Raw genomic sequence first — 27,412 nt, 5'->3', positions numbered from 1 at the left:
AAGTTGCTGTGGAGGCCCTGGAGTGCTGTCTGGAGGTGGTTGGGGATGAGGGTTAACAAACTGATGTTAAATCCAGACAAGACAGAGGTTTTCCTAGTCTGGAAATCCACAAAGCAGGTGCTAGAGTATCATCCTGCACTGAATGGGGTTGCACTGCCTCTGAAGGAGCAGGTCCATAGCTTTGTACTCTCACCTTCTGAGGTTCTGGCTTTTAAAAATTTTTCCTAAGCATTCGTTTTATGGGCTTTATAGTGTTTGCTGGTCCTTCTGCTCCTTGTTCCTTCCTGACTTTTATACTTTAAGGGACTGTTACTATTTATATTTTTTATATTGTATTTTAGTTTTTATTGACTTTTATTCACTTTTTGTAAGTTGCTTTGAATGCCCACTTGGGAGATAAAGCAGACTTTAAATTTGTAAATAAATAAAATAAATAATACCTGAACACTGAAATACTACTACACAGACTCTAAGAGGTCCTGTTATTGCTAATGGTCAGTCATGAATCCACTGCCAATCATTAGGTGCATATGAACTGGAATCCACTGCCAGTCACATATGGAGTGGCCCTCTGCCTCAGTCTGCCCATTGGCAGGTAGCTCTGGTAGCTGCTCAACTTTTGTACTTGATAGAAGTTGTGAGGTTTCTGTATTTCCGTAATTATTTTATTCTTTGAGGTTCACCTGCAGATTAAAAAATATGCACTTAATTACTTTATTAAATGTTTTTTTTAAAATTGCATCTATCATTAATACGGTGCCCATTTGGGAGAAAAGCGAGATAAAAACAGAAAGAATGAATAATAATAAAGTGCACCTGCCAATTGTGATGGAAAACGATGTTGAAGTTATACAGAGGTTTTCCAATGCATCTGCCAATGTTTGTTATTTATTTACTAAATTTATAGCTTGCTTCTCCAGTTCTAAGAAAAGCTCAAGGTGTCTTTTATAGGTAAAAAAAAAAAAAATCAATTCCGGTACGTTAACCTGACCCTAAGTAATGTTCATGCTTCAGGCCTAGACCTGCTTTCTGAGAGGAAGGTTGTAGGCTGTAAGCAAGCAGCAAGCAGAAGGACTTCAAAAATCAGGGTTACAGGTTTTATTTTGTTAGCTGATCTCCCTCCTTTTGTGAATCTTTTCAAACAAGGTTCTGGAACACTCTGTTCAGCAGCTTCCAACCTCCTTCATTTTTGCTTCCGGCCTCCTTCATTTTTTGCTGGTTTCGTCATCTGCAGAAGCATTTCTGATGGCAGTGCATAGAGGTTGCTAAAGAAGGCTTGTTAAGAGGAGTGGAGAAGCGAAACGCTGCACACCCATTTTACTTAAACCTGCAGCTTGCACTGCACACTCCAGCAGGCTATCAGTCTGCCCATTTATAGCCATGGGGCTATCAGATGCATGTGTGTGGTGGACTTCCCCTGCCCTGGTTTATATATGGAGCAGACAACATCTAAATCATTTGATCAAGCAACAAAATGTCCTCTTTTTCCAAACATTTCTGGTTATTCAGCAGTTTCTTATGTTCTCCATTCTGAGATCATTTGCTAGTGTCTTGAAGTGATGAGATATACTTGAGAGAGCAGGAACATAGCACCAGAATAATGTAATAAAACTTAGGGGGAGGGGATCAATGAAAAAAGACCACCTTCTTTCTGGTACATAGGAGGCCTCCTGGAAGTGACTGTGTCTGTTGGTGACATGGATCCTGTAAATTGGACCACAGTATGGAGAACAGACCAGTTTGGCAGCTTGAGTATGTTGTAAGGAAATTGATAAATGAAATAGCTTTGAATGAGTAATAGCTAGAATTTCCCATCCTATAGCAGACAAGGCAGTCTTCTGACTCTGTTCAGTTTTTCACAATGGAAGGCAGAGTACAGCATGTAAAGCAACCAGCGTTATTATGATAGAGATGAGTTTCATTACTGGAAAGAGGAGTTCAAGTAATCATTAATGTGCATTCCCTGCCTCAGGAGGAAGGCTGTATCCTTCTGCTGTAAGCTGTTACAAAAAGCCACTTAGAGGATTGAAAAGTGCTTAACGTGCCATCTTTCATGTTGCAGAAGCTCTTAGTCCATTTATTCAAAGTGCTTTCGGTTCTGTTCCAAGGTAGCAGAATCGATGAAAGAAACAAACTATAGAAATCAAAATTTGGATCACAGTTTTTTTCCCCTTCAGTTAGCTGTTTTTGTTCTGGTAATCTATTAGTTTTATAGTACTGTACCATTGATTGCATTTGCAAGTTAACATTCACTATTTTGACATAAGTTGGCTCCAGGGATTGTTGAAGCCTGAACAGAAACATCCAGTGCATGTTTGGGGCCCAAAGCAGTGTAGCCTGAGGCAAGGGGAAGCCTTTCCCCTTACCAAGTGTTGTGCTGCAGTGACCCCAGTGGGTCTGCGCCACCTGACAAAGCGATGCAAATCCAAGTAGCCCGGAGCCATGCCGCCCAGGAACGTGGTCAAGATCTGGACCAAATGCTGGATCCTGGCCCCGTCTCCTGCTCCCTGCCCACCCTCCTCCATCCAGAACCCCTCCCTGCTGCTTCTTCCCCACCCTCCACGCCCCCCTGTGTTTGCCAGACTTGGCCGACGCAACTCATCTTCCCTCTGGGGCCCATATCGACACAGGGAGGCTGGTGCACATCAGTGTGCTGGCCTGTCTCCTCTCAAAGTGGCACAAAAGTACCTTATGGAACTTTTGCGACATTCCCAGGCTGGCGAAAGGGACTCGCATCAGCCAAGTAGGGCTTGAGATTGCATCCTTATTATTTTATCTAGGCATAAGGAATTTTGGTAGCAGTTTTAACTCCTTAGAAACTTAGGCCACTGCCTTTAGCTGGGTTACTTAACATTGGTCCAGCTCAGGTTTTCTCAAATTTTGAGGGAGCTTTACTCCCTCAATAAGTTCTTGCAGGGGAGGGGCTAGGGCAGCGACGATTCCAAGCACGATTCGGTTTCTGGTTTAATCACGCTTGGAACTTTCACTGTTTACAAGCCGCGGGGAGCCCTACAAGCACTGCACTGGGCTCCCCGCAACACCTGGACCCTGGGAGCACCTATAGTTTGTGGAAAAAAATAGCCCCCCTTCCCCCGCAGGGGCACGATCCTAGGGATCACTTTGATGCCCCTGCCCCCCCCCCCCGCAAAGAGTAAATCGCCTGGAAAGTTTGACAACCACTGCTCTAGACCAGGGGTGTCCAAAGTTATTGGCAGGAGGGCCACATCATCTCTCTGACACTGTGTTGGGCGCCGTGGGGGAAAAAGAATTAATTTATATTTAAAATTTGAATAAATTTGCATAAATTTGCATAAATGAATATATTAAAGATGAACTTATATGAATGAATGAAGGTCTTGCAATAGCTCAAGACCTATAAAAGGTCTTGCACAAAGCAAGGCTGGCCTTTCCTTTGCTGCCACTACTGCATCACAGACATGAAACAGCAAGCAGTGGAGAAAGCCCTCATCCCACAACTCACACAAGAAGTCAAACAGTTGCCCTCAAGCTGACAGCAGTTGCGTCGGGCCAGTGTGGGCTTCAACAAATCTCCAAAGGGCCAGAGGCTCATTGGAGACTGGGGGCTCCTTGAGGGCCGCATTGAGAGGCCTCGAGGGGCGCATGTGGCCCCAGGGCCGGGGTTTGGGCACCCCTGCTCTAGACTGTAAGCCCCTTGGGGCAAGAACCTGTGCTTTCACTAAGTGTAAAGTGCTGTGCACGCTGAGGGTGCCATGTATATAAAAAACTCAAAGATAAGATTATTGCTTGTGTTCAATTAAATGGTGCCATTGTGAAAATTGGGTGTTTCCGAATAACCTCCATATCAAATTGTGTGTCCTTCTGAGTTGTTCTGTTGAAAACAAAATACAACCCAGTTTTTATTTTTTGAAATACAAGTCCAGTGGTCCCGAAGGGTTTTTTTATTTACTCTGTGAATGGAGGAAATCCCTGTGGATTTGTAGAATTCTTTGAGCTTGTAACATGTATCAATAAAATGAACAAACAGCACAAAGAATGGCCTTTCTTTTAAATCCTCTGAGTCATGAGTGATGTCAGTGATGCAGACTCAATTTCTTCCCTGTAGGGATGGGCTGAAAATGTCTGTCTTTCTAAGACTGTTCCTTGAGAGTGGTTATCCAGGTGGGAGTGTAGTGTGGATATCCTTGCTGCCTTTGAAACAAAAAAAGTTGATTTTTGTGTACTTTGGGAAGCAAATAATCTTGGATATTCCCCTAACCACCATCAGTCTGTCTGGAATGTATTTTAAAATAACGCAATTGCTCTCTTTGTCTTTTGTAAAAAGATATCGCCAGAAGAGGAAAACTGTGGAAGTCCTTCACATATAATTTCTGGAGAACACTCAAGAAGCCATCAGGATGTCCGGAGCTTCTGTCAAGGTGGCTGTCCGGGTCAGACCCTTTAATTCCCGAGAGACCAGCAAAGAATCCAAATGCATCATCCAGATGCAAGGCAACTCAACCAGTAAGTCCAGCATAATCTTCTAATGGAGTGTCTTCCTTTACCAGGACTTTCAGTAAGCTAATTCCCATCTAGGTGACGTTATTGAGAATTATTGGTTCAAGGAACTCCTTTCCTCTTGTAGAGGTCTCATGACACTCTTTTGCACATGCAGCAAAGAAGGCAGTGCACCCTGCCCATGTCATTGTTGCTGACTTTGTCATTTTTCTTTCTGGAGATGATGTGAAAGCAGGAGGATGTGATCTGGGGATTTCCTTGTGGTTGAAAATGTTGTATGGAGATTCAACTTCATTGTTCTATTTATATATATAGAAATGAGTTGTGTTGGCTGCCTTGAGCGGGCACAATAGTGGGGGAAAGGTGGGATAAAAATATTGTTAATAATAACAATAATAATGGTATTCTGGGTGAGCTCTTCTTTGCAGGGGACAGGATGGCTTGTGCTATATATATTTTTTTCTGGTGTCCTGGGTGAAATTGAGGTTGAGCAATCTATGACCAACATGTGGCCTGTTGATCCCTTTTTATGACCTTGGGAGAGGTTTCAGTGATGTGTCTTGTACTAGAAGGTCTGAAGTTTTGTCTCCAGTATCTCCAGTTAAAAGGACTGGGGAGCAGATGATAGGAAAGTCTTCTGCTGGGGTCCTGGAAAGCTGCAGCCAGTCACTGGCTGGGGGAGAAAATACTGGGCTAGATAGGCCAATGGTCTGACTTGATCGAAGGTGGCTTCCTGTGCTTGGAAGTGTCCAGGTGTTCATTTTTAGTCTGATAACGTGAATTCCGTCCCACTCTGGGGTGCATATCTGATAGCCTCTTCTTCACCTTTCATTCCGAGCTTGGGTCTGCTGATGTCAATACAGGCACCGTGCATCTGTTAGCTGTATTTTACTTAAGAAACCAAAAAAAGTTCTGATGTTTGAGCTGTAACCTCTTTATCAGGGGAGTAGTTTATTTTGCATCTTTCTGTTAAGTAATTTTACTGAGAACTTTCTTGATCTCTATCCTTCTGGTGTGCAAGGCCAGGCAGAGAAAAGCAAACTGAAATGGCAGGTGGTCAGACTGAAATCACTTGGACCATTAATAACTGTGGGAAAACAGCCTTGGAGAGACTCCGGGGCATTTGCAGTGTGAGGGCTGACTCTTCTGGTATCTTATTAAGTGGGAAATATGCCAGGAATGTACAGAAAAGGCTATGGTCTCGAAAAGGGCAAATGGAAATGCAGGGTGGGGAGCGAGATGCTTTTGTGTAAGGGCTTGGGGACTGTGTTAACATAAACAGTTTTACAGGCCCTCACTGTTTAAAATGCAAACCCCCAAATCCCTCTTGTACTGTTTTCACTGAGAGGAATTCACATGAGGAGGGAGTAGCACCCTTTTTAAAAGGAGAAGTCCATACCTCTTAACTCTGTCCTGTTTTGTTCATGTCATTGTTGTCAAAATAGGTCCTATTGGCCTTCTGAACTTGTCTCGCAATCATGTAGCAAATGCAAGCTATACCATATATAGTAAGCAGAGCAAAAATGAATGCTAGGAGAGTCTTGTGTGATTACAGTAATAGTTCTATCCTAACCAACTTTCCAGCTCTGATGCAACTACAATGCAGACCCGAGGTAAGGGAACAAACATTCCCCTACCTTTAGGAGTCCTCCATGACTGCCCCTCCACCACAGAATGAAGTGCGCCCCCCCTCATTGGCACAGCTGCATTGGTGCTGGAAAGTTGGTTAGGATTGGACTGTTAGTCCCCTCCTTGTGGAGAGACTAGGTTCCAATGGTCCATATGTAACTTGAAACCAGCGTAGGTTGGAACAGTCGGTTCTTGCTGGCTTAGCACTATCGCACCTATGTGGAAGTACCAGCAAAGGATGTTCTGCAGGTGTGTGAAACAGCCACAGATGCCTGTAACTTGGTGAGTGTTTGTATTGGAGAATGGGTAGGGAGGGAGATGGGAGGTTGAATCCTGTGTTACTCTTTGAAACATGCCAGATATGTTAACTCTTGGGGGGGGGGGGGCTCAGATAATAGATTTCTTTTAAATTCCTTTGGACTTGTTCACTTGGTCTGGATTGACAATCAAAATTAGACATCTTTTGTCTGAAGAGATTTCAAGGGCTACATTGTCTTATTGGTCGCTGAGCTGCAAATATCATGCATGTTCAGTTGATTAGTTGTGGGGCTTATAGAACGTCGCTTGCTTGCTTTAAGGTCATGACCAAAGGCCAGTTGGCCCTGGTGTAAAGCAAAGTTTATTTTTAGGGACAAGAAGCGTCGTGCATTCTTGGGTAGTACCGAATTGTAATTTTGACCAGATTTGAATATATGCTGGTAAATACCCTGCTTAAAACCTAAACATGTTTGACAAAATGTGTTCTTGCAGCTCAGAGGACTGAGACAAAATTTTGCAAAATGAAGAACAGCAACAACAAAAAATAGTGAGAATTCCTTGTAATCATTAAGTGTTGGGGTTTCCCAACAAATAGGAAATAGACACGCCAAACAACTTGTTCAAACCATTTGGGATGGGCATCTTGATGGTTGCTTGGCAGGTTTCACGGTGTTGCTATGCACTGCTGAGGACAAATAGCCATTTAGAATAGCAGGATGCTGTGGCACTTAGCCAGTCCAGGAAGTTGCCTCCTCTGAGAAATATGCCTGGATTGAAATAATTGAAACTCACCAAGACTGTGATTTTCCTTTGTGTGGTCTGAAAGAGGGTGGTGCTGCTCAAACGTGAAAAGTGATTGTTAAATACTTTATGGAAAGCAGTTTCTATACAACTTCTTTCCTTGGATTAATCCACATTTGAAGTTATCATTAGGATATAAACAAGTTGTAATCTTTCAAAGCATATAATTCTGCAACTCTTCTATTTATCTTGTCAGTATTTTCATTTTTTTAAAGCAGTGAATTCCTGCAGTCCAGCTGAAGTCACATGTACTGACTGCATTAAGAGGCTGGTATGTTGGCAGCAAGCCTAGACTGCTCTTGGGGTGGCTAGAGCTGATTGCAGATGTTATATGGCTGAAAGTTGCTGTCATGGAGGATCTGGAAATGAGGAAGATGTGGGAAGGCTGGCTGTGTGTTTATAAAGTTGATTCTGACAATCAGCTGTATTGGAAAGGAGTCTGCTATGGTATACAGGACAAGCTAAGTTATTCCAAGTGGGTTGCAAACCCGTGACCCTCCTTAAGCCTCAGTAGCTTTTTAATAATAATTAATAATAGTAATAACAACAACAACAACAACTAGGTATTTATATACCGCCTTTCTGGTCATTGGATTACTCCTCTGACTTTATTCAAGGCAGTTTACATAGGCAGGCGTTTCTAAATCCCTCAAGGGGATTTTTACAATCATAGAGGTTCTCTCTTTTAAGAACCAACAACATTTCAGAATGGGTCTTCCTGGTTTGGTCTCACTTCTGGCCTCCAGTTCTCCCACGCAGGCTAATGGAGGCTCTACCCTCTAGACCAGACATCCTGCCCTTAAAGCTAGAAGGGAGATGCATCTGGTCACCTGCAGCTAAAAGGGAAACTCATCTGGTCACCTGCAGGTGATTCTTGCAGACAGGTGGCTGTTTGCAAGCCTTCCATAATGTGTTTTATTAGGCTAAGTTGGTAGAGAGTGTCTTCAATTTAACAAACCTTTGATATGTTAAGGCCTGCTCTGTTCTCTATAGGGATGGTGCAATGTAGTGCTTGTATAGAGAAATTAACCATGGGCTGGGTCAAACACAATTCCAAACTATAGTTTGGCACTATGGGAACAAGCCTTCAAAGAGTTTTGGAGTTGTCTGCTCCTTCCCTCAACCTCCTTTTCTGACTTGAGGCTAAATGTTCTTGGCCATTTAATCTGAACTAGCAAACTGAATTTTATATTGGCTTGCAGGGCAAATGCAAACCATAGTTTACTGGTTCCAGTGAAATCAATACACTGTGGTTTGCACAAACCAGGACAGGAGGGAGGAAATTGCCATGTTTGAGGGGAGGAGAGCTGTGCAAGCCAGGATCCTTAAACTTGTTCTTGTATCACCAACCCATATTTTGTGTGGAAAGACTGTATGCTTTCAACTGTGAGCTGGATATGAGGAAATCAAGAGTGTTGTGCATAGGTGCATGAAATATGACATATTTGTACTGGCCTCCATAAGAACATAAGAACATCGCTGGATCAGGCGAAAGGCCTATCCAGTCCAGCTTCCTGTATCTCACAGTGGCCCACCAAATGCCCCAGGAAGCACGCAAAACAACAAACACAACCTGCGTCCTGGTGCCATCCCCTGCATCTGGCAATCAGAGGCAGCCTGCTGCTAAAACCAAGAGCTTTCACATACCTGCTATGACTTGTAACCCATAATGAACTTCTTCTCCAGAAAATTGTCCAATCCCCTCTTAAAGGCATCCAGGCAAGATGCCATAACTACTTCTTGTGGCAAAGAGTTCCACAAACCAGTTACATGCTGGGTAAAGAAATATTTTCTTCTGTCTGCCCTAACTCTCCCAACACTCAACTTTCATGGATGTCCCCTGGTTCTGGTGTCATGTGAGAGGGAAAAGAATGTCTATCCACTCTGTCCTTCCCCTGCATGATTTTGTATGTCTCAATCGTGTTCCCCCTCAGGTACCTCTTTTCTAGACGGAAGAGACCCAAACGCTGTAGCCTTTCCTCATAAGGGAGGTGCCCCAGCCTAGTAATAATTTTTATTACTCTCTTTTGCACCTTTTCCATCTCCACTATATCCTTTTCGAGATGTGGCGTCCAGAACTGGACACGATACTCCAGGTGTGGCCTAACCATCAATTTGTACAGTGGCATTACAATATTAGCTGTCTTATTCTCAGTGCCTTTCCTAATGATCCCAAGCATGGAATTTAGCCTTCACTGCTGCCACACATTGGGTCGACACTTTCATCAAGCTGTCCACAAGGACCCCAAGATCTCTCTCGGAGTATATCCCACTGAGTAACCCAGTCTCTGAGCTCCCAGTCTCCAATGAGCCTCTGGCCCTCCAGTGATTTGTTGGAGCCCACACTGGCCTGATGCAACTGCTCTCAGTGTGAGGGCAACTGTTTGACCTCTCGCATGAGCTGTGGGATGAGGGCTCCCTCCACTGTTTCACATCTGTGATGCAGTAGTGGCAGGAAAGGAAAGGCCAGCCTTGCTTTGTGCAAGGCCTTTTATAGGCCTTGAGCTATTGCAAGACCTTCATTCATTCATATAAGTTCATCTTTAATATAGTCATATATGTAAACATATGTAAATTTATTCAAAATTTAAATATAAATTAATTCTTTTTTTCCCCTGGCCCGCAACACAGTGTCAGAGAGGCAATGTGGCTCTCCTGCCAAAAACTTTGGACACCCCTGAACTAGAGTATAGACTCCTTTTTTGTGTTTCCATCCTTTAAGACAGATCTCCAAGTTCCAGCCTTCGAGCTGGATCTGGTATACCAGCATAATGATCTTGAGCATAGCGTGGCAGTGGCTAAGCCTTGCTGTTCTGCCCCTCAGCGTCCTTTTGTAGTGCCCGATCAGCGCAGAGCCTTCTGGAGTGTTGTGCAGTGGAAGTGGCTGCCCAGTGTGAGGCTCTGCACTGATTGGGTGTGAAGAAAGGAGGGTGCAAGGCAGAACGGTAAGGCTTCCCCACCGCCACACTACGCCCGAGATTGTTGTGCTGGCGCACCATGGACTATAGTTTGGAGGCCCCTGCTTTAATACAGTATGTAGTGTTTGCATGGTACTACCTGAGCTTGCAGATCTCTTCAAATGTATTACCTTGGTGTGATTGTTATAACACAGTAATAACAATAGTATACAATAGTATTCAATAGTATTATCCCTATATGCAGATAGAAGTGCTGAGACTGAAAGGGAGTGGGACTGAAAGGGAAGTTGTTGTTGTTTGTTGTTGTTGTTGTTAATAGTAGTTGGCAACCTTCAGCCTTGAAAGACTCTGGTATCGTGCTCTGAATGGTGGTTCTGGAACAGCTTCTAGTGTGGCTGAAAAGGCCGATTTGGGAGTGACAATCCCTTCCACACTGGGAGCAAGTGCAGTCTGTCCCTGGTCTGTCTCCCTGGCTATGGGCCTTCCTTCTTTGCCTCTTTGCCTCAGTCTGTTGGCCAAGTGTCTCTTCACACTGGGAAAGGCCATGTTGCACAGCCTGCCTTCAAGTGGGCCGCTAATAATAATAATAATAATAATAATAATAACAACTTCATTATTATCATTATTAACAGTATTTAAGTTGCAGCCCAGACCCATCTTGCTACCCCAGCATGACGCCTGCTTCAAATCTAACTTTGTTCATTTAATAGTTGTCAGAATAGAGCCTCTTGGTGCCAGTTTCCATTAGGTCCCTGTCCACTCTGCAGAGGATTGCTTCCTCTTTTTGGAAAACAGAACAGAACTCTGGGATATCCTTACGTGACATCATTCTAGTGCCATGCTTGTGATTCACCTTTTGGCAGTTTAGCAACGCAGATCAGCTGAGGCCAATTTGAAGGAAATGTTGTTCAATCCTATAACAACCAGAAAACCACAGCGGTGCCTGTAGCTTTTTGACCAGTCTCTGAAATTGGTTTCGTTGTTTGGGGACCCTTCCAAATCTGTTAAGCTGGGATTTTGCTCTGCAAGCACTTGCTGTTGAAGCCAGTTCCTCCTCATTTTTTTCCCTATAGTTGCAGAATTTTTCCTGTCACAGAAAAATGCCTCCCCATAATTTTGAATGCGATTCTCTCCTGCAGAGGCAGCCTGTCAAGCTTTCAGTTAGCATATTTGCCCCTTTTTAGTGCCATGTTTGTGCTGGGCATGAGCTGACTGCTGACTATTGACAATATTTCAAAAGTGGCATCGTACTGAAAGCTGCAGGCTGTAATGCTTTACATTGCAGTTTGTAAGTAGCAGAATTGCTTGCCCCAGATCTAGTTATTTGGTGGACTGTGTTCCTTGGAGAACTGGCTTATTCTCTATTGCAGTGGTTCTCAAACTTTAAGGGAGTTTTACTCCCTCAGTAAGTTCTTGTGGGGGAGGGGCAAGGGCAAGGACGCGATCCCCAGGATCACGTCCCTAAGGGGACGATTGTAAAAGCAGGCGCAAAGCACCTCCTGCAAAACGGGAATGCTTTGCGCCCGCTTTTAGTGAAAGTTCCAAACCTCGGGGAGCGCTGTGCAAGGCTCCCAGCAGCTCCTGTAGCCTGCTGCAGCCCTGCCTTCTGAAAGTAAGTGTGAAGCACCCCCCTCGCCTCCTCCTTAGTGCGGCAATCTTGGGGATCGCGCCACCCTCTCCTTCCCCCACTCCTTAAAGGGATGGGGGAAGTGTTACACGAACTGGTGGGTCGTGACCCACCAATTTGAGAACCACTGCTCTATTGATTTAAGTGCCATACTTCATGTGACTGTAAACAGGAAGGGGTTTTGGCTCTGTTGTGGAGTGCATTCTTTGCATGCAGGTAGTCCCTGTTAGCATGTTCAAGTAGGCCTAGGAACAATTCCCTGCCTGAAATTCTAGAGGGCTACTTCTAGTCTGTGTTGACAGTAGTGACCTAGTTGGACCAAGGGTCTGAGCTGATAAAAGACAGCTTCCTATGACATTCCTCAGGCCTTGAACTGGGGTTATCTCATTCTGTTCTTCAAGGGAGCAAGATGATGGGTGAGGTGAGAGTTTTGTTGGCAAACTTCCTGTAGATGCTGTAGTTGTGTATATTGCATTATGTTATTAAGTCAGTGTGAGCCTCCTGACACTTGGACACATTTTTGAACCTGTTTCATGATACATCTAACCCATTTGCAAGAAATTCCCACAAAGCAACATTTCCTACTCATTTTTGTGTGCTGTCAGATCAAAGGTCTGAATCACTAGAACTGTCATTGCATATGAATCACTGGCAAAATTTAAGCACCCCTCCCCCCACAGAGGCATTTTTAGTATAACTTGGAATCAAAGCCACCAAAACAGCAGGGAGAAGTTTCAGCTGGCTGCTTGATCCTCTCTAGCCGTGTGGAACAAGTGGGTAGAAAAAGTGCAAGACCTAAATTAGCCATGATCAGGCCCATAATCCCACAAGTGCATGTCTTCAGATTTATAGCTAGGATAACTTCCAGGGGCTTGTGTTCTCCCTCAGATAAGTAGGGTTAAGGATTTACAACTCAGAAGCAGGCACATTGTTGTTCAAAAAGTCTTAAATGGGTTAATTTAACTGATTGATTATTTCCATGCTTCAGCCTTAATAAGCAGAGGTGGAAGGCTATTTCAGGATGTTGGAAGTTGGGCTGTGCTTGATTATCCCTGGTGCTTTCTTGTTCCCACCATGGCCTTGGGAAGATGCTAGAATGACTTAATAAGGAAGCTTTTGTATGTGCATCTTCCTGTTCTACTTGTAGCAAAGAGCAATCTCTTTAAGTGGTGAGGAAAGCCATAGCACAGGAGTGTCAAACTCATTTCATACAAAGGGCTGAGTAGCATTCATGATGCCTTCTGAGGGCCGGAAGTGATGTCATTAGGCAAGAAGTGATGTCATTAAACAGATCATAACCAAAAATAAGCACTTTTTTCTCATTTAGGAACTCATTAGCTGCAAATGACAAAAGAGAAAATACTCAAACCTTGACGTATTTCAAGATAAGGGAGAGCCCAATTTTCATGTGGGCTATTCTTTCAACAGTAACAGCACTGCTCAGTACGTGAGGGCTGGATTGAAAGCTTGCCCAGGCCGCATCTGGCCCCCGGGCCTTATGTTTGACACCCCTGCTATAGCACTTTAAGAGCACTTTAAGGAAGAGCAAGGGTTATGCAGTTGTTTTAGTAGTGAACTGGGAAGCCTGGTCAGGAATGCTAGTTTCCCATTTGCCTCAAAGGAGTAGTAGGGCAATACCTTTATTAGGGTAAATTAATATTGTAGAACAATGCTTTTCAACCAATATCTAGTTGCCTGATCCTTCAAAAGAGGCAAAAGATCCTTCAGAAGAGAAGAAGGGTGCAAAGCCAAGCCTCTACTGTGGGGAAAGCCACATTCCTCTCGACTGCTGCTGTTTATGGTGGTAGTGGTGGAACTTGTAAAATGTAGTACTTGGAAAGTGGTATGGGGGGTTAGGAAAGGTTGAAAAGCCCCGGTTTAGCATCTGTAGCAGTAGTGCTCATGGCGAATGCAGTGAGTGGCAAGTTTGGGAAAAGTGTAAATTATGCATCTTCTCTTTTGTCTTTGGATGATGTTGGTGCTTATATCTGAGTCTATGATTTAAAAATCTTGTGTTTTAAGTTGCTTGTAGTTTGAGAACTGCACGAATGCAAATGTACAACATAGTGGTATTAGAGGACAATTTAAATCTCTGGTACTTGCTATGCTATTGCTAGTTTTCTGCTCAGTGTCTTTTAGTATAAACTGGGGCTTCTTGGTGGGTGATGAATTGATTTCATTTTCTCAAGTTACTGGGTCAAGTTGAGGCAAAGGGGAATTGATCAGAATGGCAGATGGAAGGGGAAAAAAGTGCATTTTAAGTAGGAGCTTTAAGAAAGAACATGCCTTGCCTGCATAATCCACAGATCTGTCTGTAGCTTGATGGGATGTGTGAACTCACGGCTTGCTTTCGTGCAGTGAAGTGAAAAAAATCCCATGAATCAGTTTGGGGCAGATGGATCAACGTAATGGCCAGCACAGCCAGATAGTTCTGAAATTAACTGACCTGGTTACTCCGGGGCACTTGGGAAGTGGTGCCTAACTAAGCAGAAGGGATGTGCTTTATTGCAAGTGCCAACCAGTAGCTCCTGCAGCTTTCATTTTGAGAGAGAGAGAGAGAGCGCCCTCTATTGGTATTTTTTGCCACTTTTTTTTAGTGGGCTTGTGTGTATTGGATACAGATTTCTTAGTTGAATGTTTCTGCAAATGTTGAGGCAAACTAAAGCGGACTGTTAGAGAATAGGCATAGGACCTTCAATTTAAGATCTTGGATCCAAACATCTGGAGATGGTGTCAAATGAAGCTTCTGTTTGCATCCATTAGTGCACAAGTAGTTCAGCTTATAAACTTGGGCATTCCACTCTTACGGAGCTGGATAAAAACATAATATTGTGTTCTAGGTAAACAAATTGAACACAATATTGTTCAGCTGCTGTGCTTTAGATGTGCTTTGAGCTGATGGAGACTGGCTGGTCTGGTTTCAAACCCAAGAAGATAAAAAAATTACTGAATCCTGTGCAGATAGTCTTCTGCTAAAGGCTGCTGTGTCTTTAGAAGTGAACGGAGAAAGCAAGGATTTCATCAATGTATAGTTACTTAATAATGCTTAACATTTGTCTAATGCTTTCTGATTGTGCAAAATGCTTTATGTGTATTAACTGACTTAGAGCACAGTCCTGTGCATGTCTACTTGGCAGTAAACCACATTGAGTTCAATGAGATTTACTCACAGGAAAGTGTGTGCAATATAGGGTTTCAGCCACAGTCCTTGAAACAACCATGTATGTTAAGTAACTATTAATGTCCATGCTACAGATGGGGAAGGCAGAGGCTGAGAGTGGCTTGCGTAAGACCCCCTAATGAGAATTGCAGAACCAAGATTTGAACTGGGGAAGGAAGTCCTGATTCCCAGCACAGTCTCTTGGCCACTCCATTTATGTAGTACTTGTGTGTCCTGAAGTGCAAATATTTGACATGTCCTAAAAGTGGTTTTGTTAAAGACAGTTTTTCAAGTGCAGATCTGTTCCAATCAGGAAAACACTTGACTCATGCATGTCATGTGTCACTTGTGGTAGACTCCTGAGGGTCCATTGCACGTGGCTGGCTGTGTGGCATTTTCCGTTTCCCATGTGGAGTTGATTTTTCCAGTGTGTAAAATTGGACTTAATGACTGAAAACTGTGTGTGTGTGTGTGTGTGGAGAGGGTATACAGTGCCAAAATGGGACTGTGGATTTTTAGTGGTAGCTTAGTGCAGCTTGAGTGCTGCAAAGGCCAGGAACAGGCATGTTGTCTTCCTGAAACGCCAGCTGCAGTTTCAGTATTTATAGCAACTGGATCTGGGAGAGCAGCTGAGGATGAGAGAGCCCTTCCAGGAGCTTCTGTGAAGGAGAATTCTAGCCTGTCCCTCCTCATCCTGCCTGTGTTGCTTTTTCCTCCCCTCCCCTTGTGCAGAGCTAGAATTCCTACAACAGGGGCATAAATCCTACCAAATTCCAGCCTAAGCCATTCCTTGGAGTGTGCGTGTGGCTTTCTTTATTTTGGATAACTTGAAAAATGCCAGAGCTTCTCCACTGAAAGCAAATGCTGCTCTGCAGCCAGGAAGTGTCCGTTTCTCTGCATTTGTTCTGTTGTAATATGAACTGTGGCCACAGATCATTTTAATTAGATCTTTGTAAGGTGTCCAAGACTCTCTAGTCGTACCCCTAATAACAAAAAGCCCTCCACTCTCTTGTTTTTCATTAAGCACCTGCTTTGGCATTTCTCAGATCTGTGTTTGTATAGCAGAAGGGTGCACATTCTGAAGCTTTTGATGCTCCTAGCCTTCTTCCAAACCTTTTGTCCCACTCCTGCACGAACATAACAGATGCACCCCAGGACTGTGGGGCAGAGTATGGAGGAGGCCATGTGCCTTGTGACCATCAGACTGTAACATCCAGTGGATGGGAGACCTATGTTCCTAGTCATCTCTTTCATTGACTCATTGTGTGTCCACTGCTCATTTTCTTCTGCCTCTGTTTCCTATCTGTAAAATAAGAATAATAGAAGTTTTACTTCATGGGTTTGTTGTGTCACTGACTACAGAGGCTTTAAAGCGCTATCCAAATTACAGATGGCATAGAAACTATTTCAGAAAGCATTTCTTCTTTCCCATCCCCAGCTGGGGTGTACCTGCATAGATTGTGAAATCAGTGTTGACTGGTAAAGTTGTTGATTTTGCATCAGTAATAATGATACTAAACTAGTTGCTTTAGTATCCTTAGTATGCAAAGCACTTCACTATAAGAATAGGCATCAAGGTAGTCTAACAAGCATTATTATTCCCATATTACACTTGGGGACCTGGTGAACTCGAGGCAGAGGAGAGATTCAAACCAGGGAAGTCCTCAATATCAATGGAGTCTCTTAGCAACTGTGCTGCATCAGCTTTAGATGCTGCATCAGCATTTAAGTAATTTTTTAAACGTCTGGAGAGGTGTGTACAAATACTCCCAATAAATACAAATGGCAGATTTCCTGTGTGCATTTCCATCTCACTGTAAACTGAGGCTGCTTTTGTGGGCTGCCTCTGCTCACAATGAAGATCATCTTCTACTGAGCCTTTGGCTGCAGCTGCATCACAAAGTGGACAGATGGAGCCTGGATGAAAGAAACCAAATCTGTGCACATCACAGCATACTTTGTCAGCATCCCTTGTGCTATCTTAACAAAGCTTGGGACTTCTTTTTTCTTGGTGGGAGAGTAAGCAGGGTCATAATGTAACTGCTTTTAGGATTGAAACTGACGGCTACTGAGGCTACTGACGGCTATATTCTAATTCTACATTCTACATTCTAATTCTTGTGTTTTGGCCTTGGCTTTTTGTCTTTACAGTAGCTCAGAGGTGAAAAATAGAAAGCTATGTCCCTTTTCCCTCTGGGCCAAAAATGTGAGAGATTAAAAAAAAGATAACATCTGGATTTAAAACTTGAAGCAGTGTTATTTGGCTTGTGCTGTGGAAACAATAAAATTCAGCTAAGACTGGTCTTGACCTTTAAAGTTATTAACAATCTGGGACCAAGTTACCTGAAGGACCCCATTCTCCCATATATCAGCCTGCCCAGCCCCTGAGATCTACATCCGAGGCCCTGCTCTCTGATCTACCATTGACAGAAGTCTGCTTGGTGGGCACAAGGGACCATCTTTTTGGTTATGGTCTCGTTGTTGAGAGACCCGTCCAGTTCCCTACCTCTGCATCTTGCAGTAAAAAATGATTTAGGTGTCATCTTTGGAAGTGGGTGGGTTCTGGTTCCTATTGGTGGTCTCTTGTTTGTTGAAAAGCACAAAATGTTTTAACGAACACCTAATATAAATGTAAGGAAAAGAACAGAAATCAAAAGCATACCCTTATGCAACAATAAGGCAGCTAGATTAAAAATTAAATTCAAACTCTGTATAATTTAGTGGCTGAAAATGGCATGATGTACTTTTTGCTCTTTAAATATGGTACATACAAAATGTCACCTCCCCGCCAAAAAAGGGAAAGAAAATGGCTTCACAAACTAAAAAAGAAAAATGTACAGTTCCTAAATATGAATTTCTGAATCCATTTAAGGAGAGATTGGATAAGAGCTTTGGAATGTATTTTGAGAGAGGGAACAAAAGCATCCTGTCCTCGAGTGTTTTCCAGTCTCAGTCCTCCTATAGGGACTCTTGACCACGCTGATGCTGATATCTATTCTGAAAAGTAAATAAGGTTTTTAAATGTGGGTGAAGTTTAACTAAACTTGTCTTTGTTGGGCAGGAGGTCTGGTCTAGAGGGTAGAGCCTCCATTTGCCTGAAGATTAACATCCACAAGGTTGCCAGTTCGAGGCCACCGGCACCGTGCGACCTTGAAGCAGCTGGCAAGCTGCAGCTGAGCTGTTCCATCTGCTCGGAGCGTGGGAGGATGGAGGCCAGAATGTTAAACCAGATCGGAGTGTAACACCTTGAATGTAGTGGTTCTTGAAAGAAAGAACCTTCTTTCAATTTGTAAAAATCCCTGCGTGGATTTAATAAGCCTGCCTATGTAAACCGCCTTGAATAAATTCTTGAATAAAGACCAAGAAAGGCGGTCTTCTATTATACAGAATAATACTGTATATTATTATATATTATATTATTATTATTTGTGGCAGTTGCATGAACTCTCCTAGGAACAGGTTAAAGCTTTGGCTATGAGTAACTTGCACAGTCGTCTAGTGGCAATGAGCTCTGCTGGATTGTATCCTATTTTGTGTTTTGCTCAGCCAGGGTGTTTCCTAAGTGAGCTCTTCTGAGGAAGGGCAGGATAAAGGAGCCATTTAATAATAATTATTAAAAATATGAAGTACTTTCTGCATGTAGAAAGTGCTTCACATATTTTTTATATAGGCCTTACAAAGACAGGTAAGTATTATCAATATTCCTGTATTGCAGATGGGGAAGGCTGAAGCCATGAGGGAGTGGCTTGTCTTAGGCCACCTGTTGAGTTCATTGCAAAGGTGAGATACGAACAAAAATCCTGATTTGTTAGTCTGTCTCTTAGCCGTTGTGCCTGCACCCAGATTCCATTACATCAGTTGTACTATGTCCACACTTTGTGTCAAGCTTACCACTTTAACAAGCAGCAGTAGCACTCTGCCAGAACCTTTAGGTCGACTTGGGATCTTTTGTTACCTTTTTTGCACACCATTCCTGCCAACTGGTAGGAACCATCTACTGACAGTCTGTCCTCACTATATTCAACAAGAGTTTTTAAAAATAATCTCTGCTAGTGGAATGTGTGTGTGTGTTCATTCATTTACTTTAAGTCATGTGCCTGTCTGTTTTAAATGCTAATTATAGGCCAACATAATAGGAGAAAAAAACCGGATGAACTTGGTCATAGAAAGAATGCAATCTCCTTTGCACAATATGTAGACATGGTGACTGCTGTTGCTATCAGGGGCATTTGCTTTGGTAGATGTAATGTAAAGTAGTGGCATACAGGGCAGCCGCTGCTGAAAGCCCCCGGTAAAGCAGTTGAGTTCTCTGAAGCAGGTGGCGGGGGTTAACCGTGATGTTCAGAGTTGCTGTTAGTGCCACAGTGATGGAAACTAATTATAGCCGCAACACAAAAGCGTTTGAGTGTTGGTTTGCAAACAGAATGGTTAATTGCTATGTTGGGCCTTTTGAAATATCAGATAAACAAATTTATTCTGTTAAAAACAAGCAAGCTGTTAATGTAGGCCCTGCTGCGATTGCCTGCCTTGCTGCTTCTCTCCTTTTCACAGAGATATGTAATTAAATTATTAGCCCAGAGTGCCGTGCATCCAAACTGTAGAAACCACTGATGGTGGGGAGGGAAAATAGGAGTGTTGCACACAAGCCTGCATCATGAGCCTGTGATGTGGTTTCTGTGATGACATTAAAAGGGACCAGTCCAGCTGCTGCTTTAAGGGAGTGTGGAACCCATTCCACTGTGCAAAGGGCCTGCTTGCCTCTTGGGGGCTGTGGCCTGCCCAGTCTCCCTCCGTGCTCGGTTCTGGTGTCATAACCTTGAGGGTCATGTTAATTTGTTATGCATGCAAAATGTCCTATGAAGCTGCAGCATTGGCAGCCACTGCAGGCAGCTGAAAATGGTATGTAGGTGGAAGCAGTGGGAAGGTGAAGAGGGAAAGGCTTGGTGCTTTCCACTGTGTGGGCTGCTGCCTAGTGATAAACAGGTCATTAATGGATCCTCTTCAGTTCCTAATGCTGTTCTTGTTCCGCATTGGATGGGATACAGTGCAGGACTTCTGTGGACTTCATCTTGCTCCCATCTTTTCATTCATACCACTGAATAATTATATTGCTCTAAGTGTTGGTTGGAGCAGGCGTCTCACCTTTCATTTTTATCCTGACTTTTTGCAAGTAGCCCCAAGGCTGCTGTCCATAAAGGGAGGGGTTCAGCCTGTAAGAGCCTGCTGGGGTTTTAGTCAATGTCCTTCTGTTCTGCAGAACAGAAACTTCACATTTATCTGCTTCATCCCTGACATTCGGTCTCCATGAAAATCTGTGATGAGCTGAATAACTTTGTCAGCCCCCATCCCCATCTCATGTTGGATTCTACCCATTCTTCTTCCTTGCTGGTGGTTGCCTGCTGCCCTACACTTCTCACTGCTGCTGTTTGTTTTGCTGCATCTGCATCATGTAACAATGCCTTGTAACCGTGTTACTCTTCAGTTTCCCCGATTGCTCCAGAACTACTGCTATGCAGCCACAGTAGGGCTGTGCCCTCTGGTGGCAAAACTTAGAGGGAACCCTAGTGGGGGTGTCAAACTCTCAGCAGGCCACAAATTCAGTTAAATACCGTTCATTATTTGAAATGTTCCAGTGTGTTTGCATTACTACAGGCAAACCTTGACTTAAGTGGGTTGCATGTTAAGTTCACGGTTAGTCTAGTGTGGTTTTAAAAGAACCTGTTGCGATGGCGCTTCCTGTGCTATCCTGTGACTTGAAGGATGGCGGCTTTTGAAAACAGCTTGAAATATGTCAACACAGTGCATCGTGATGATATGAGTGCACTCCATTTGACTGTGTTTTCTCAATGAAATGAAACTGGCCCGTTGCCATAGAAATGGCAAGCTGAGAATAATTGGCTTCCCAGGTTCTTTTGTAGGTTTGGGGATGAGTCAGGTAGCCACTTCAGGAAGCATTTCTATTTATATAGCCTTATACATCATAACCGCAAATAGGTTCATTATCAGTGTGTGATGCTATACTTTGTCATAGGGTGCTGGATGTAGGTGGATCTGACTTTGGAGTGTTCTGAATTGCAGGTCAGATTGGAAGGCCAGCATGGAGGGCTGCACTTAAATAATTTAATGCAATGTGCGTATTACTCCCATACCACTGCTGGATGAAAGGCAATAGTTCTGTGAGCATGTTGCGCATTCTCAGCAAGATTTTACTCTTCAAGGTTATACTGCTCAAAAATTAAAAGTTTGAACCTGCCCTTCAAAAACTGTATGTTCAACCTGGCATTTGCCCACTTGCTAGCTCCTTTGTAAGATTCTAAAACTGTAAGTCATCTGCTGGTAGTTGATCTACCTCGTATTGCCAGAAGCAAGCAAGTGGCAACAGGATGCTGGTCTCTTGTGTGCTCCCTGAGGCATCTGGTGGGCCACTGTGAGATACAGGAAGCTGAATTAGATGGTCCTGTATAGGAGGGCTCTTGTTATGTTCTTCATGGTCTCTGTCTTTGTCTTTGTTCCAGTCAGTACTGTTGTCTTGTGTCCATCTTAGATTCAGTCTTCAAAGTACATTTCATATTTGATTTGCAAATGGCATATAGCTCTGTAGTTCTGCACTCTTGCATAGTTTTTTTCAGTATGTGATGTGATTTTCCCCAATCTAGATTTCAGAGGCAATAAAATAGAATTGCTTTTAAAAACAAGGAATACAATCCACAGCAAACCTAATCTGCATGTCAGCAGTAGTGTCTGGTTTTGTTGATGTCATCAAAAGACATCCCAAGTGGATTGGGCCCAGGGCTTGTGAAGGACACTCTGGCAGTCTTCATAAACTGAAGGCATGTTTCAGAACTTTCACCATCCACTGCGCTTACAGCCTTGCAATTTGATGATAACATTTGGGATTCCAAAGGAAGGACCAGTATTTTATTGCTTAGGAGTGCTGGTAAGTACATGCACTTATCAGAGGGAAAAGTGAGGTTGAAGTGTGTGTATGGTATATTAGGGTGCTTAAAACAGATGCCTTAATAGTTAGCATGTGTTCATGACTATGCCATCTCATTATGCTTCTTTTTCCCCTGGGGGCTGGGGATAAGAATAAGCCCTCAGTTTGGCTGTACTTGTCGTAAAAGGCAACTAAACAGCCACCGGGTAGATGGGACTCCTTAGCCTGGGAAGGCAGCTCATCTGAGAGAAGGAAAACTCTGATCCCAAACCTCCACTGCCTTATGGCTACATCCAGTTATGGAAAAGGCTTCAGGAGTCAACCTCGAGGCAAAATCCAGAGCCGGAGTCCCTGAGGCAGTTCATGGCTGAACACAAGTCACGTTCTGGCAACTCCTGCGACGCCGCTGGAACCAACCATATTGGCTTCTGCCTTTCCATTGGACCATTTCAGCAACATGGAGAGGGGGGATTTGTTGCATGGGTAACGGTCTATCCTCCATACCTACTTTACCCAGGCTTCGCGCACTGGAGAGGACACTCTGTTCCAGAACCACTATTCAGAGCGTGATACCATAGTCTTCCAAGACTGAAGGATGCCAACCTATGCGTCTTTATTCCCAGATTTGTACCTTGCATGTACAAGAATATATACTCTGGAGGTGCTATATGTCTACTGCCTATAGTGATGTATGTCTGGGTCAGAAATGTTGCCCTGAGGCAAGCAGTGGGTATCTTGAACCCGATATCCTCCTGCTGAGCCAGTCCCGCCTGAACTGGCTAGCTTGCCTCAATCTGAGAGTGTTCTTTTTCAGAAGTAGTTTAAATGTCCTCAAAGCTGCAGTGACTCTGCTTTGCAGAAGCACTATACAGTCCAGCCAAGCATGCACCTGGGTGCTGAAATTTCAAGGCTTTGCAAATGTCTTGGGGAGGGAGAACTGCTGCTGGTGTGTCTGGAGGAAACACACAAAGACTGCTTAGCAAATCCTTGGCAGCAAGATATTCCCTAGAATGCAGGGGGTCCGTCCCAGCCTTTTGTTCTCCATCTGCTGCACAAGGCAAAAGCGCCAATGGGAGAAAGTGAACAAGTGACAGATACTGGAAATCTTAGGCTTGGTTACTGTAGGCTGGTGGGACTTGGGGCCAAAACCTTCAGAGAAAAGTTGGGTTATAAAGTGGGATTTGGAGGAGGTAGGAGGTTTTATGCTGGACTGTAAATTGTTTCCTTTATCTCTCTGTAGCCGTGCAGTGCTTATGGGGATAACTGAAGTTTGACTCAAGAACACAGCCTAGACAGTTCTGCTTAAAAAAGGTTTTCTTTGGGATCTTTCTGTCTTTAGAGCTGGGCAGTGTGTGTCAGCATATACAGTTGTTGTAGTTCTGGCTGGAACTGTTGGGGATGGGATTTGTGTGGGTGGCCAGTTTTGTGTGTTGATGCCTTCTGTTGCTATCCAAAAGCCACATGTGTTCTCCCCACATGGCTGTTCTGGTGTAAGTGATATTAATCCTTGTCTTTGCCTGGCTGTCAGCATTCATAAGTCAGGAGCACCAGCAGAAGGCAAATCCATTAAATGTGGAATTGGCTAGAGAGGTGCACTAGCAACTGTTGCTATTTGTAGCCTGCACACCAACCGGGGGGTGGGGGAGGCACAGATCCCATTCCCATTCCAAAGCCTTTGATAGTTCTGTTCCAAAATACATCATATTTTGAAGATATAGAATATTGTAGGTCAGTGACTAGCAAGGGCGAGTGTTGGGGGTTAAGGATCCCAGATATTCCCCTGCTCCTTAATCTGAGTCACCTCAGATTAAGAGGATCTGAGTGCTGAGTGCAGGAGGATACTTAGTGCTGGCTGTCCTGAGCACTACTTGCTCTGGAATGGAGACTGTAGGAAGTGTACAGGTCCTGTAACCTGCCTGTTTCTGACAGTCCGTTCTCCTTTTGGAAAGGAGAACAAACTATCCATTGCCGCTGCCCCTTAGTGATCGAAAAATTCACAAGGCATTAAAGGATAATATTTGGCATTTATTTTGATTGGATATCCTCTCAGGAGAGAGTGGTGAGGTGAAGGACTTGGAGGAATGTTTGACACCAAACATATTGTGTCAAGATGTCTGAATCAACACAGCCCGATGAACTGGTTTGTGTGAGCCACCAAATAGAATCTGAAATGGTGGTTTGAAGCTGGTTTGGTGTTGCATATGAACCAGCAAAACATACTTGTGATGTTGGTCTGCCCCAGATGTTATTGTCTGGGCATGGCATTTGGGGATTCTTGGGTCAGAAGACAACTGAGCAGGTCATGGTTTCTCTCTGTGTCTGTAACACAAGTCATGATCTGGAACTTAACATTGGGTTACTGCAGACCGTGGTTCGGCACTGTGTTCAGATCAGCCCATAGTGATTTGATTAAAACGGAAATGCTTAGATTGCTCTTTGTTGGATGTGGCACGTACAGCATGCTGTCAGGAAACATCAGGGACTTTCTTTGGCAGTTTCCCCAACTGTTTCCCCAGGATGCCTGGCCAATAAGATTAGTAGAGGGATGGAATCTGTCAGACTGTGTTGACTTTTCCTTGTTTCCATTTTCTCTTTGTGGCTGGGCAGTGATTTGGAAATGGGCCAGTGGGTGAATTCCCTTGTTTTCACAAGTTGTGCACATGGTTATAGCTGAAAAGGGGTGACAAAAGCATTCATTATCTGGTGTGCTCCCTTGGGCATTTGGTGGGCCGCTGTGAGATACAGGAAGCTGGACTAGATGGGCCTATGGCCTGATCCAGTGAGACTGTTCTTATTTTCTTATGATGTGCAGTAAGGTTACCTAAAACCTTTATTGTAGGGTCAGAGGGGAAAGCATAACTGCCTACAGTTACGGACTAAAAACCTCCATGTGGGCTTTGCACACTTCATTTGCGGATGAATGTTTAAATATGTCATCCTAGTTAAACCTTGAAACATTTCTCATTCCTTCTCCAGGCCGTTTTTTCATGGCCTCCTTCTATTCTCAGTCAGGCCTCTGAAAGCAAATCTGTAGACCAGGAGCTTTTTCTCTTTGTATTGTTACATGCCTTACAAAATAGGCTGGAATGGTCCTGCTGTGAAATTCCCAGGAGCCCTTGAGCTGCTCATTACTGATGTGCCTCCGCCTTTTGTGGGCTTCTTTTTTTGTGTTACAGTTCAAAGGCAGATCTGCCTCTTTGCTTCCCTCCCACCATCCAGAAATTCTCAGGAGTCCAAAGGCAAGATGACCTACTTCTTGCATCTCTGTCCCTATGCCTACTGCCAGTTTCTTAGGTCAGAGGTGCATGGTTGGAGGCTGTGAATGACTTGCCTTCTCTTACCCTGTTTTCAAAGGGGTCCAATGGTACCACTGTCGAGCCAGCTTGCATATTAAAAATCTTGTATCTTCTGATATGCGTATATTTCAATGAAGGTATAGAATAGGTAAGTCTTTCTAAACCAAAGCCGCATTTAACTCCTGGTTGTCTTACTGAGGCCCCAGATTCCAGTTATCAGAAGAAGACCAGGGCCAGTTCTAGGCCCAGTCAGGCCCAAGGCCCATCCAATCAAGTTTCCTGTTTCCCTCAGGACTCAGCAGTTGTCTCTGAGAAGACCACAAGTAGGAGAGAGGCAAATGCCACTGTTCCGTTGCATGCTGCCACTGAACCCAGAGATAGTGCATAGCCATCATGACTGGCAGCTGTGAATGGACTTGTCACTGTAGTCGACTCATGAACTGTCTTATTTCTTCACGATGGAGGTAGAACAGCCCTTCAGATAACCTGACTGAAGAGAGCAGTCTGAAAAAATCTCTCCTGATCTTAAAACCCTGGAAAGGTTCTCTCAGGTCAGGGTCAACAATACTGAGCTGAATGGACAAATGCTCTGACTCTTTCAATGTAACTAGGGCGATCCTATACTGACCACAGGTTTGCAAACAAACTTTTTGAACCTTGTGTATTTACATCAGATAAGCAATTGACTGGTACAATTAAGAAATATTAGATAAGTGGTAAGAATAGGAAGAAAGTGAGTAGATTTTCCAGTGTCATCTTCTGGGGTGTGTGTGAATCGCATCTGCCATCCAGTCCCACACCCTGGAAAATGGTTGGAGTGAGATGAAGGCAATAGTGGAATGAGTTGGCCTGGATGAGAGGTGTGCCATAGGAGTGGTGCACATGTGCAGAAGGGCCTTGTGCCCCCTGGCGCTAGCAAGTGGTTTGGTAACTGGTTCAGACACTTTGAACCAGTTTAGATGCATTTTATGCGAAATACCAAGCTCTTCTGCTGTAAAGTAACATTCAGTAACTATTTACTTTGAGGAAATATTTTTTTCCAGTTTTTAAAAGGTTATTACAAACATAGGTAAATAAAACCTAAATCATACAGTTATAAACCATGTGCCTGACAACTGAACTACTTATGTTGAACTATGTTCAGGGGTTTGATTCAGGTGCAAGACAACCAAGAGAATTATAGGTGTGGGTTCAGTTCCCTAAAAAGACCTCTTTGGACTGGTTTTGGTGTTTGGGTTTGCATATACTCCTTGGTTCTAAGGCTGCTAGTTGGATGAATCTTGGAAAGCCAGAATGTGATATCTTTCCATGAGCATGGCACTATTGCTTTTCACTCTGCTCGTAGTGTCTTCTTGGACTGAGGATGTGAACTGTAATTCTATTAGGCATCCATTTGGATTGGGGGGGGGGGTTTCTCCTTTTCCAAACCACTGGTTTGGTTATTTCCTTGAATGGAAGAACTTTACACACAGAAAACCAGAAGTTACTGGTGAATATAAATCTAATTCTACAATGGAAGCAGAATTTCAACCTCTCTGAAAATGAGAATAGGTTTTCCAAAGCTGCCTGTGACTGAGGCTGGATTTTATACCCAGGTCAGAATTCACCTTTGGGCTACACTAGCTGTCTTTTCAATGGCTGTCTAATAATTCTGTTCAGAAGACTCTTTTCCTCAGCAATTTCCTTCCCTTAATAGGTAAGATGATCTTTTGTGTATTTCAGTTTTCAGGGTGCCAGTGTGGTGAAGTAGCAAGTACTTGGACTGGTGCATTGGGGGTTGTAACTTCTCTTACTTTTGTTTCTGGCTTTTTCCAGAGCTGTTGAGTAATGAATATGCATTTTTGTTTCCTCTAGGTATTGTCAATCCAAAGAATCCCAAGGAGGCACCCAAGTCTTTCAGTTTTGACTACTCCTACTGGTCCCACACCTCGGTAAGAGCTCTTCTTTACTGCATTGTGTTGTAGCAAAATCCCTTCAGAAGGCGGAATCCAAGTCTGTCCAGCTGGTGATGGGAGACCTCTTCTCCCTTTCCCACCCCCAGCAGCTGCTTTTCTTCTCTCTGACTGACTGTTGTGGTTTTAGCAATTTAAGTTCCAAGTTTCATCTCGGTATGGTCTAAGTGCTTTTTCCATCAGGGGATCAGAAAGAGATTAAATTCCAAGCAGTGAGGAACAAGTGTGTGCAAAGATGATAGAGGAGAGGGTTGGCCCAAGTAGCTGTTGAATGGAATTTGAACAGCAAACATTTTCCTACAGTGGATTTTTGTTCTTGCTGTTGGGAAGGGAAAGAATTCTTCCTTCTGGAGTATTT

General features: G+C 43.7%; 1 protein-coding gene across 3 annotated transcripts in view; it reads left to right on the top strand.

Annotated features, from left to right (window-relative positions):
• The window catches only part of KIF1B (kinesin family member 1B), a 157,063-nt gene that overhangs the window by 5,688 nt on the left and 123,963 nt on the right, over window positions 1-27,412 (top strand). For all 3 annotated transcript variants that reach the window (XM_066636883.1, XM_066636880.1, XM_066636881.1), the window contains exons 2-3: window positions 4,304-4,482; window positions 26,957-27,033. In XM_066636883.1, coding sequence (XP_066492980.1) covers window positions 4,377-4,482; window positions 26,957-27,033 — 183 coding nt within the window. In that variant the 5' untranslated portion in view covers window positions 4,304-4,376. The remainder of the gene's footprint in view (window positions 1-4,303; window positions 4,483-26,956; window positions 27,034-27,412) is intronic.

This window comes from Tiliqua scincoides, chromosome 9 (genome assembly GCF_035046505.1).
Source record: "Tiliqua scincoides isolate rTilSci1 chromosome 9, rTilSci1.hap2, whole genome shotgun sequence".
NCBI lineage: Eukaryota > Metazoa > Chordata > Lepidosauria > Squamata > Scincidae > Tiliqua > Tiliqua scincoides.
The sequence above is the reverse complement of the archived record's forward strand: the minus strand, read 5'-3'. Positions and strand labels throughout refer to the sequence as shown.